At 36.1% G+C, this 12,715-nt stretch overlaps 1 protein-coding gene across 1 annotated transcript in view; it reads left to right on the forward strand.

Annotated features, from left to right (window-relative positions):
- Window positions 1–12,715, forward strand: part of LOC107098960 (collagen alpha-1(XXVII) chain B-like) — a 110,037-nt gene that overhangs the window by 66,941 nt on the left and 30,381 nt on the right. The window contains exons 21-34 of the mRNA XM_015396869.1: window positions 46–99; window positions 164–232; window positions 1,870–1,923; window positions 2,165–2,209; window positions 2,375–2,428; window positions 2,642–2,695; window positions 2,893–2,946; window positions 4,022–4,075; window positions 7,897–7,950; window positions 8,283–8,327; window positions 11,741–11,785; window positions 11,875–11,928; window positions 12,454–12,507; window positions 12,594–12,647. Coding sequence (XP_015252355.1) covers window positions 46–99; window positions 164–232; window positions 1,870–1,923; window positions 2,165–2,209; window positions 2,375–2,428; window positions 2,642–2,695; window positions 2,893–2,946; window positions 4,022–4,075; window positions 7,897–7,950; window positions 8,283–8,327; window positions 11,741–11,785; window positions 11,875–11,928; window positions 12,454–12,507; window positions 12,594–12,647 — 744 coding nt within the window. The remainder of the gene's footprint in view (window positions 1–45; window positions 100–163; window positions 233–1,869; window positions 1,924–2,164; window positions 2,210–2,374; window positions 2,429–2,641; window positions 2,696–2,892; window positions 2,947–4,021; window positions 4,076–7,896; window positions 7,951–8,282; window positions 8,328–11,740; window positions 11,786–11,874; window positions 11,929–12,453; window positions 12,508–12,593; window positions 12,648–12,715) is intronic.

Genomic DNA, 12,715 nt, shown 5'->3' on the forward strand with positions numbered 1-12,715 from the left:
CAGATGTGATGAAGTGAATTTATGCCCTCAATATTTCCTCAACAGGGAAGGCAAGGGACAAGAGGCTTACCAGGTCCAGAAGGAACACCTGGACTTCAGGTGGGGTTGCTTTTACTTATTCTGGAAACGAGTTAAATATGTGTGAAATGTATTTTCATTTCAGCTTCAGCGACTTTCTTTTCATCAGGGTGATGAGGGACCAGTTGGGCCAGCTGGACCTGCTGGAGCCGAGGTGAGTTCTGATTGAATAACCGCTGCAACTCAACACCAGTCAGAAAATAAAATGACACAGCAGTAATTCTCATGCAGGACCATAAAGCGTGCTGAGCAGAAGCACACATGTGGCTCTGCCTAAATTTAGCTTTGAATGAATGAGCAATTTGGGTCTGTTGGTTCTTTGGCTGACTGCTGCTTCTATTGTTTTAAAGCTGTTTTGAAAGAGGTCCTACTGGACACTGTGTCCTCATGTTACCAGATTGGTCGGCAAATTGCTATTTACTATGATGGAGGAACTTTTTATTTAAAAAAAAAAAAACTTTTAAACCTAGTTCTTTAAATTGACTGAAGGAAAGTGTAATATAAGTATGATTTTAAAACCTTTTTTTTATATATATATATATATATATATATATTTTTAGTGATAGACCAAAATTTGTATAACAAGTCATTTTTATGGGGAAGGTTAAATAAAGCATGCTAATTTTAACAGTCATTAATGATATGGGGTATTGGGGCTACATCTCTGGTAAAGGTACTAGAGAGGTGGCTTTCATTACATCTTCAATAAATGCCTGCATTTATGTTAACATTTTTGGAAGTTTCCTTATTCCATAGAAGGAAAGGATGTTTGATGATGATGATATATTTTTTCAAGATGATAATGCATCTTGCTATAGAGCAAAAACTAAGAAAATATTCCTTTAAAGAAAGCCACGTAATTTAAATGTAATGGCCTGAAAAAAGTCCAGATCTAGACCCAATTAAGAAACTGAGGTGGAGGGTGAAAAAAAAAGGTCCATGATAAGGCTCCAACCTGCAAAGATGATTCGGCAAAAGCAATCAGGCAACATTGGGGCTGGATTGATGAAGACTACAGTTTGTAAATGATTAAGTCCATGCATCAGAGTGCAAGCTGTTATCATCACCAGAGGTGTTTAGACAACGTACTAGTGATGTGTTGAGGTGTCCTTTTGCTTGTTTCGGTTTACAAGGTTCCATATTTTCCTCTGAATTGGGTTATTTAAAATTTTCCCTCTGCTTGATCAAGGTTACTGACTACCGCAATGTTTTTTCTTGATTTCCTATAGTATCTCTTAAAGACAACAACATTTCCACTTAGAATGACTGTAGTTTTAGGTCATGTCTGTGATTTGCTTTATTTCAACTAAATTAAACAAGCGAAAGACCATGCTCTGGCACTGGTGATTCCATAATTTTTGTAAAGAGTTGTATATACATTTTTTTTGGATAAGATGGAGCCCTAGTATTCAGATAAATATTTCAAAGAAATGAAGTCACATTAAGCATCTTCATCAACTACATATTTAAGACCATTTAACCCTTGTCAAGCTACAGTACGTACAAGGAACATGTTGCCAGATTTTGATTTTCCAAGGTTTCCTTCAATCTGTCATCTCCCAAATCCATTAATTATAAAAGAAAAAAAAATGACCACAAAGAGTTCTTTGTTTTCTGTATTATTAAGGATCCTTAAGGAATCTTTTTGATTTGGCAACAGATGTCAGTTTCTTTTGTGCCTCATCCTCTCAAGGGAAAGTTAGACTCACACATGATGTGTCCCTGGTGTGATATGGTTAAATTCAATTTGTGTGAAACTGTGCACTTCTCTGATTTTTATTTTCTGTTCAGGGCAGGCCTGGGAGGTTTGGATTTACTGGACTGGCAGGCTCAGATGGACCCAAGGTCAGACTTAAAAGTGGCACCTTCACTGCTGAACTACTGTGATCTTTAAATGAACATTCTCTCACCGGTTGGTTCCCTTTCATGATAACGTATCATCCAAGAATGTGTAAATTAGATGTTAATGCTCTGCCACAACAGAGGGACAAGCTTCTAAGCCTATCTCAACTGAGCTCCCTTAAAAAACAAAAAATCAAATGCTTGACTAAGTTTGTGAAATGCTAATTTATCTACTTTGCTGTAGGGGGAGACAGGGATAACCGGCGAGGTCGGCAAGCTTGGCGAGAGGGTAAAGACTTTTCTCTCTATTTCAGGGTAATTTGTGTTTGACACCCACTGTGTCTGCATTAGACTGTTTTGTTGAACCCCTAAGACAAGTTGTCATGAATGGGTAGCAGTAATATAGCTCACAAATTAAAAACACATAAAATAGGACATTTCTTCTTTCCTTTAGGGACTGCTGGGCATTATTGGGGGTGTTGGAGAGACAGGAATGGCTGGAGAAAAGGTTTCCTTTGTCCTTTTTTGTCCTACTGTACTATTGCCCTATCACATTGATCTACTATAGTGTTCAGTAACAGCAACTCAGCCAATGGACAAAAAACACCCATCTGGTGTAAAATATTTGCTAATATCAGCATGTTAAATAATGGTTTCTCTAAGCAACTTATTAATATGGATTATTTGCAGACATATAATAAAATATCATCGTTTTTTTCAGGGGGATCGAGGGAAAATGGGTATCCCAGGACCTTCAGGTGAACCAGGGCCGATGGTAAGGAGTAAGTCTGAACCCCAAATCATGCACCAGGGGCATTCACTTTTACATTTAAAATGAATGTGAAAGGGATTTGCTCAGAAAGGTTGACTGAAATAAGTACTAATGTTTTTTTTTTTTTTCGTTCTTTCGAATGTGTTATTCATTACCTTTTAAAATTGACTACATAATTTGAATAATATTACGTCTGTCAGGGACATTCTGGAATACCGGGAGAGACAGGAGCACCGGGATTGGAGGGGATTCCAGTAAGTTTGCTATTGTGAAGCCTTTTTCTACTTGGGTGAGTGTAAAATTGAAGAAAATGTAGAAATGTTCTTTTCCCAGAAAGTTTCCCAAAGATCAACCAGAAGCAATTATTAAAAATAATTTCAGTTTTGTGTATTTTATAGAAATTCTTTTAAAACATTTTTCAGACAGTAAAAATTTATTTACCATAAGCTTTTACATATATCACCTTCAAAAGGGTTGCATATCAGAGGTAAGGATGCTGTACAAGAAGAAACCTTATCAGGTCTTTACTTAGGCTGCGCATACACTGTACAATATTTTCAAACGTTGTACTGTACGATGAAACAGCAGTGTTTACATAGTACAGCTCACTATGTAAGTTCTTACACTGTACGACCCCATGTTCTGATGTGATTTAACTGCTCACTCTGTACATTCTGAAACCACATGTCAGACTTCGCGACGAGCAATGGTGCTGGTTGGGCTCGTCAATCTGGAAGTAGAAGAAGAAGAATTATATTGTTTGCACATGCACAGTGGTCGACATTCTGGTAAATTGGTTGGTAGACGCTCTTTGCTCTGCTTCAACAGCAGGATTTGCTCACAAACACCTAATGAAGGCTGACTGAATTTCAAACATGTTTTATTTTCTCTCGACCTTACAATTCTTTATAGGGAGGTGGTCGTGAGAGTCTAATCGCCCCTTGTTACCCCCTGTATACTACACAACACAGGATGCACGAGGCTAAAACTTGGCTCGATTCAAGTGATCGTACAGTGTATGCCCGGCTTTACCTGACAGCCATTTTTTTTTATTTTACATTTGTCTCAAAATTCTTCATTTATCATGTTGGATTGAAAAATCTCTAAAGCATGTATATGAACTTCTAGTTTCCTAATTATTTCAAAGCAGAGACATACTACCTTGTGTTAAAATGAATGCTTAAAAATAATTTTATTGTTTAATTACCTTTTTTTTTGTAATTGATTACAAAACAGCTCATTAGATTAAGGAAATATCCATTTTCTATCAGTTTCAGTAGTAATGTATAGATTAACTAAAAGACTTGTTTTACCCACACACACATCTAGGGGCCCCCTGGTTCACGAGGATTTCCTGGCATCAGAGGGCCCAAGGGTGGCAGGGTAAGTTACTGGTGCAAATATTACAGTGTTTCCAGTTGATCAAAAATTGGCATCAGGAACAATATTAGACTGTGTTCATGCCACATGGTGGGTTTATGTGTTGAACTGAAAGAAGTGACAACAAAAAGCTCATTAACATAAGAGTTCATCACCTTCATAAAACTCAAGCACATCACTGCATATGATAACAACAGTTTTTAAAACAGTGTTTAACAACAGTTATAAGATAGTGGTCCTGTTATCATTGGTAAGTGATGCGATAGTTCCTTCATCTTTTTCTTTAAATAAAACAATTTGAAGCTTGTGTTTCAGACTTTTAAAAGCCTGAAAAAGTTCTAACCCTTTATGCTTTATTAATCTATCGAATACTTTGCCAAGCAAAATACTGGGATTAATAAAGTATATCTGAATTTAACTGTTTTAGATAAGCCTAAGGTAACTGTCAAGTTTTCTTTAGGTTGCCCAAAATTGAAAGGCCTGGCCACAACCAAAACGGTCTTCAAGACGACTCAACTCAGTTCCATTTTCTTTAACTGTTCTTTTTGATTAAAATAAAGCTCAGCATCATATGAGTTGGTCAATAACCTACAAAGATAAAAACAGCTTTTAAAACTTAACTGTGAATGAAATCATATAACAATTAATTACATTTGCAAACTATGTATACCACTATCTCCATAATATCAAACATTTAAGACATATTGTCAACTAAAAATATATTTTACCTTAATTTAACTGCACAAATATGAATAATATAAATGTAATATTATACTGTCCATTTAATTCCAGAAATATACACATCATCTCCTACCAGTGGGATGCTGCGGCTCTTTGTTTAGTGTGCAATCCTCATTATTTCTTTATGATTCATTTGGCTTGAGAGGGAAAATGGTCAAGGAGCAATTCATATTATATTTATAGCCCTCCAGGTGGATGGGTATAGGGAAATATCAAACCTGCAACTTGCTGGTTTTACTGGGCAGTAATAATCAAGGCATTCTGCATATAACATAGCCACTGGCGGAGCTAGACTTTTAAAAGAGGGGTAGCAAAGCCGTGGCAAAGTATTATTGGGGGGGGGTCAATATATCAAGAATTCAGTTAGACTCCAAACATTTATTTCTTTCTGCAAAATGTACATTGATTAAATTAAAGTTGTTTATGTTACAAAATGTTTACAATTATGTACAGTACAATGTATTATAAATTAAGTATACAGCAAAAAAACAATAAAAAAAACAAGTACTTAATGTTCTCCTTGTACTAATCAAATCCAATAGTAAACAAAAATATGAGGTAAATTTGGACCTGTCAAAACAAGGCAGGACAAGCAGCAGTGCACATTTAAATGAGTACCACAAGAAGAAGAAGAATAGAACAAAATAAAACAACAAAAAAATATACAGCCCTTTAAAACGGACTATAGTTGACCACTGCCCAGTGATATGATAAGACCAAGTTCACAAAAACAATCAGAACTGCAAAACTCTGTGGTTCTGGTGAGATGAAGCAAAATGTTTTACAAAATGTTCCATATTTAGGGAATATGACCTCCCTGACTCAACACTGACTTAATCTATCATTGGCCATTGTTGTCCTAAGGTGGGGTTTTATTAATTTGAGGGCAAATATGCAGTGCTAACTGGAATCAAAAGCCAAATTTTACCAAGCCTAAAAAGTTCATGGAAAATCTCTTTGTAAGTTTTTAAAAAACACATTAAACTCAAGTAGAGAAGCTGGTCTCTCTCCACTTTTCTCCCTTCTTAAAAGAAGCCCTCCCGTTTGATGAAGCTCATGCATAACGTCTTCTACAGTAGTAGCCATTCAAATTGTCCCCAATTCTCTTGATAGGTCCTTTGTTGGTCCCCTACAATTCCTTTTTAAATGTCAGTCTTTGTACAAAAATATTCTTTTTGTCATGATTTGTGGAGATTAAGATCTAAAGAGAAGCATTATCTCCTGTTCAGATGCTGTAATTCAATGAAAGGGTGGAGTCAGAGTAAAAAAAAAAAAAAAAAATTCACACCCAGGAGAAGGCCAGTGGCTGGAAGTTGGTGGGGATTTCAATGGGAGTCGCAGGGGAGTAGGCTGCCATTCGGCTGGCGTTTGACTGGGAAGGGACATTTTGAATGGCTGCTACTGTAAGTCTGACTTGAATGTTTTCCTCAAAGCAAGCAGAGGCTCCTCTTTTAGGAATCATAGCCCACAATTCATACACAATGCTCTCAATGCATCATTATCCTGCATTACGTGTACCACTATGAAAAATTCTACCTCATTTCTGTGATTGTTGCTGAATATTTTCCTAACGAGATGTTCTTTTAAGCACCTTCACGCAAGTGTGACGGTATTTGTGCGTTTCATGAGACTAGTAATTGAAGTAGTATTACATGTGTAATACTAAGCACAAGCACTGCTGTGCAAAGTGTCCCTTACTTTCCGTTAAAACAGCCCTTTGTTTAATTTAGTAGCAATTAAATCCTTTTCATTGATCCTGTGTACCGCTGCCGTGTTTTGTTTTTTTGAGCTGTTTGGAATACAAAGGAACCAATTAAAAGTGTAACAGAAGCATGCTGCATGAGGATGCATTCAAGTCTGCTGGGAAATGTGACTGTTTTCTTAGCAAATGTTCATAAATGTCAAACAGTGTTAAAGGTTTCCATAGGGTGGCAACACAGGTGGCGAGGATTTCTTTTGGGGTTGCCACCCAAACTATGCCTCTGGCTCCGCCACTGATCATGGCATAAAATGTGCAAAAAGGCATATTTCAGATCTGTTAATGTCAATACAGAACATTAGCCACTGTTAACTTAAGATTTTTTATACTTTGGCACATGCATAATTTAGATTTAGACTTAGACAACTTGAAATTTTGTTTTAGACAGCATTCAGACAGTAACTGAGCAGCAGCAGCAGATTACCAACAAAAGCCTTATCTCTAGATCATGGGTGTCAAAACTCATCTTTATATTGGGCCACTTTGGCATTATCAAGTATTTTAAAATGAGAGTTAAAGCTGTGTTACTTAAACATTTGACTTTATCTCTTTAACAAAGAGCACACTGCTCTGGTTTTATACCATAACTCCCATTTATATAAAGTGTGCAAACTTCTTTGCACACTTTACTTTGTACACCTACACATATTTTTTTTTATTATTTTAGAATATGTGAACTAGATGTTACTCTGTCTCCAACAATTTGCAAAAGATGTTAGTGACAACGATGAGACTGTTATTTATTTATTTATGTTGTGATAGAAAATATTTTATCTCTGCCTCCTTAATGAGAGATTTAAATCATTTTACTCCATGTTCAAAACACTGATTTTAAATTCTATTTTGAAATAACTGTTATTTATCACTTCAGAAAAGACGTTTTAGGAAATAAGTAAAAGACAGCTTGATCCTGCTTAAACTTATTTAGAAAAATCTCTCTGATTTTTGACTGAATAATTCGGCTCAGTTTTCAGGGTAAAGCAATATAGGCCCAGAGATTACAGACCTTTTTTTTTAAAGTAACTTCTTGCAGACAGCACCATTGTTATGATTGTGGACCAGTAGGGAAAATGTTGCACACAGTGGGAAATGGGCACACAGTGGAATTAAATGGCCGATGCCAGCTATCTGCCTAAGCAGCTGCTGTTTGTATCACCAGTGTGGGGAAATCTTATTGGCACAACCAAAAGCAACTCAGGTTACCTTAGTATGAATAATGAAAAAAATACAAAAGTGTTTTTCTTTTTGTTTTTGTTTTTAAAGCAGGTGGTTGAGAGCAATTTAGTAAAGCTGTTTATCAGTAACAACTATTATCCTTTAACAGGGTCCCAGAGGTCCTGATGGCCCTCTAGGAGTGAAAGGGTTAACAGGGGTCAAGGTGAGCATATCAGTAAAGACTAAAATGTGTAAGCTACTCAAGATGTCTTATTTTTCATTGTTTTTTGTATTGACACTTAAACGTCTTAATAAAGGTGCTTTAAAGAAAGAGAAATTCACCTAAATTATTCAGAAAAAACAAGATGGTTTAACAGTTTATAAAAGCTGTTATTCTTAAACTTTTTTACTAGCTGAAGGATATTGCAGGACCCTCTTAGAAATAAGGTGCAGAGCTGTATATCAAGGAGCTTTAAAGAATAATGAAGCTGGTAGCACTTTTTATATTGAGGGGGATTTCACGAAGCCCATTTATTCCATGCTGTTTCTTTGCAGGGGCCTGATGGTCCATCAGGAAAATTGGGCCTCCCTGGGGAGATGGTAAGAAAAAAAATCTATATTTTCCACTGCTAAAAGAAGTTTTTGCAAAAGCCCCAGTGCTAGTTCTCCATTTGTTCAAGTGGCATCTCTGAAAAGTTGAGATTAAAGAGTAGTATGCTGGCTTGAGATGTTACAAAACTGAAGCTGTGCTTTTGATCACAAATACTGTGGTGTAAAAAAAATAATATAGGGCACCTCATTAAATATATACCTTTTCTTATAATTATATTTTAGCAAATTAAAATACTGTAAGTTTTTGTGGTTGCACAAAGGGATTTTTACCTAAGTATAAAAAAAGTAATTTTGTTTTTCTCTTTAAACATCAACAATTATTTTTTAGAGCTACAATATCCTATTTTCTTATAGTCAGGATCAACGTCTTTTGCTGAAGTATCTTCAGGCTTTTCTGGTAGTGATCTATCTTTGATTCTTTGCTTCTTTTAATCCATATTTCTGATATGGATTGAAAGAAGATTTGCCCCGTTCTACTCATTCATTGAGATGTATATACATTTAAGATTTATGAGTATTTAAGTCACTCCGAGATCCCAAATATGTAAAGCTCACATAATAAACATACAACAGTCATACGAGTCCCAAAATAAAAAAACATTTCTTTCACCTCTATCATTTGCTTTCTCCACCTCTTAGCTAATGTGTGCTTAAAATCCTTTGTTTGACAATCATGCCCTTTATGATGACATAAGGGGGTATAAAGATGTCCAGAGTGGCTTTAGCAGCCCATTGATCAAACTACTGTACGACCTTCATTGAATGTATTATTATTAGGTTATCTTTACAACCTCTGACTGGTCGTTGTGGGTTGTGGAGGCGTGGCCTTCAGGAGGACGGGGAGTTTAAAGCCAAAACAGCTCGTCCAGAGGAGGGCTGAATTAGCAGATTTCTGGTAAAGGCTGTCTGAGAGGAATTGTCCTGCAGAAATGGCAAACATTGTGATCTTGTTAAAGGCACACCAAAGACTTTGTGACCCAAAGAGTTGAGGCATATGAGTAATTTTAAATGATTCCTCGGGCCAATATACAGCGCTTCACACTATCAATGCTATAAGCAGGACTCCCCTCTGGAAATACTGACTTTAATGTAATTTGGGAGAAGACACACCGTTGTTGGCCAGGTCATGTGACCTGGAAGAACACATGTCTTTACGGCCACAGGCTCTTATTTATTCCTGGAGCTTAGACTTTTGCTTTAGTATTTTTCTGCTTGCTCGACTAATGGCCATGGATGAGCAAGGAAAAGTTTAAACCTTCTGTGGAGCCTAAAAAGAGAAAACGTTAAAGGGAATCGTGCTCAAGGAAAAACAAGAGTCGATATTGGTAACCAGTTTGCTCAGTGGTGCAGGCTGAAAGTGAAATATGTAAAACTTATTCTCTTTTCTCAACCATATTATTAGACTGGTAAGTTAACACTGTGCTCCTAGTACACAGTCATGTATCTTTGGTATTATTGTCGATGTTTAGTAGAAGCTACCGGTACTTACAGGCAGTTACAGGTCTAGCGCCCCCAGTGGCCAAAAGTTACACGGTGTGCCTTTAATAATTTTTATTTTCAAATGTAGCATAAAATGGAACCTTAAATATCAGGTAACTGAATTTGTTTTAACACTTAGTTTGTTTTTGTAATTTTACTGGTAGGTTTCATAATTTTGTAATTTTACTGGCATGTCATTATTATCCAGCTTTAATTTGGTAAACATGTTTTCATATTTTTTACAAGTATATTCCACAAGTACAAGTAGTCTTTGATACACAGGTGGATTCTTGCTGGATTCTGTAATAGTAAACAAGCCAAATCCTACTTCAGCAAAGCAACCTTAAATCATGACACTTAAATCTCTATGCTTTGTACCATAAAGTATAAAAAAGTTATTTTCATGAAAGGCTGCTTTTAGTTTACACCAAGCTATGTAGGTGTCCAAACAATACAATTTTAGCCTCTTTATTCAAAACACATTGTAGAGATCATGGTTTTTCTCTATGTCCCCTGTGATGAACTTTGATCAGACAATGTTGTTTTCTTAGAGAGCAAATGTTTAACCTTGAAAGGAAAACCTGTGCAGTCATGTTCCGATTTTAAAGGCATGCAAGGTGGTATTAAAAGTAGCTAGAGGCTGCTGGAGGTGCTTTGGCAAGATTTGAAGTTTCTTGAGTTCTTGTGCCACCTTATAGTCTGATTTTAATGTGCTGCTTTTTTATGTATTGCATATGTAGAACCTTTTCTGAACAGTGAAATAACTAATTTATTCTGACACCTTCTTGAATTTCATACCTCACTAATAGGCTGCTACAGTCTAGGCCTCAGACAGCTTTTTAGATCTTACCAAAGTGTTCATTCTCACTTCAACAGTCAGGGGAACAGACAAATGGATATCACAGGGTAAGCCTTCATCAAAATGCAGTGAAACGATGTAATCTTGCGTTGACATGTACTTTACCTCTGGGACGTTTTATGCCTTTTACATTCTTTCCTTAATTTTTTCCTCCCTAGAAATAACATTTTTCTTAATTCCGTTTGATAAAAACGGATTTTTGTTGTTTAGATAACAGACATCTTTATCTTTCGGTATTGTTCAAAATGGTAACAAATGTCTACCTATTTAAATATGTCACAGAATGTTTTGCATTTGAAACATATTAATGATCATATTCTAAAATAATTTAAATATTTTAGAAAATGTAGAAAATTTCACACTACAGTGTTGTAATTTTGCACCCTACATACGGTACATGCGAAACATGGAAATCTTGGTCTGTATCCTTCACCAGATGTGTTTCTGCTCTAAAACACCTAATTAAAATGGTGAAATTACCACATCAACCTCTCAAGTTCTCCAGGAGCCTATTATTGACATTTATATACATCATGTCTCACTTTAAGCAAGTAAAATGTAAAATGTGCTGGATACATCCACTGAGGACCAGAGTACTCACATTATGAATAACAGTTTTATTTCATTGTCGTATTACAACTTTGACCCCCTGAACCATCTAGAGGACAGCATTTATGTTATATTAGGGAAATATATTGGCTTGCTACTGTATTTCTTTATCACAAAGTTATATACTGACTTTATTTAGTGGAACATTTTGTCTATTTTATTGGCTTCTATCTATGTTCAAATTAATTAAATTGATCTGGAACTGAAAATTGTATTTATTTAATTTAATTTTCAACCTGTAACCAATGGCTTTTTTGTGTGGTAAATCGTTGTCTGTTTCAAATATTTTCTGAAAAAGATTTATCGATTATTATTTTTAGTATTTGTTAATTGTCTGAAATAAATTATTTTAATTCATTTATTCATGCATTCATTCATTCATGGTGCTGTTATAAGTTGGAACTTTAAATTTGTGTTTTATCAAATTTTTCCCATTTATGTTGTTTGGCTGCAGGGAAGGTTTGGTGAGCCGGGCGAAGCTGGGCTGAAGGGATTTCGAGTAAGTTATCAGACAGAGATTGGTTCCGATCAGTTATGACTTTTCAGCATCTGTATGAATACCAGCACTTAGTGGCGTTATAATTCCAGGGTGTTCCGGGGCCCTCAGGACCTCCAGGGGCCAAAGGAATTGCAGGAGAACCAGTGAGTTTGTTATTCAAGTTAACCTTCTATGTAGTTTAATAATATGATATTTTAACTTTAACTATAGGAAAGTGTTTGAGATGTTTTGGCTCTTGTCTAAATTCCTTCTTTTTATCTTTTCCTTAGCTTTTCCAAGAACTCTATATCCTGTTTGAAAAGCTCAAAAAACATCCTAATCCTCCTTTTCCTCTTCTTTTGTCCAAGCCTCATGGACATAAGAAGCAAAGTATGGCAAAGCAGATGCAATTTGGTTTGCCCCATTTCCTCCTTTTATAGACAGCTTTACTGTACTTTCAGTGTGTCTCTAAAACAGCAGGCCAGTTTTACTAACATTTAGAAGCCTTGGGTTGTTGTTTAAAGATTTTAAACCCTGCAGATTAACGTATTCCCTGAAAATGCTCCCTTTCTGCTGAGTTCTTATCCCTTGAACCTTTTCTCCTATCTTCTTTTCCTGTCAGAGGTGTTTATCTAATGTCAGAAAATCCTCTTAACAATTTTATTGATGCCTCTGCTGTGTCGATACAGGGACCCTCAGGGCCAACAGGAAGGATTGGGCCACTTGGGGGGATTGGAGCGATGGTTAGTTGATCACACAGCTGGTGTCAGAACTCAAGCTGATTTTTATATTAGTGCCACATATCAAATGATATAACTGTTTCTGATAGGGACCTGCTGGAAATGCTGGAGAAAAAGGGCTGCCGGGTGAACATGGAGAGAAGGTAAAGAGAACAGAATAGAAGAAATGAAAGTTCATGGAATGATAGCTGTTCCACCGTCCATATTAACA

Source organism: Cyprinodon variegatus, unplaced genomic scaffold (assembly GCF_000732505.1).
Source record: "Cyprinodon variegatus isolate N-32 unplaced genomic scaffold, C_variegatus-1.0 Scaffold826, whole genome shotgun sequence".
Lineage (NCBI taxonomy): Eukaryota > Metazoa > Chordata > Actinopteri > Cyprinodontiformes > Cyprinodontidae > Cyprinodon > Cyprinodon variegatus.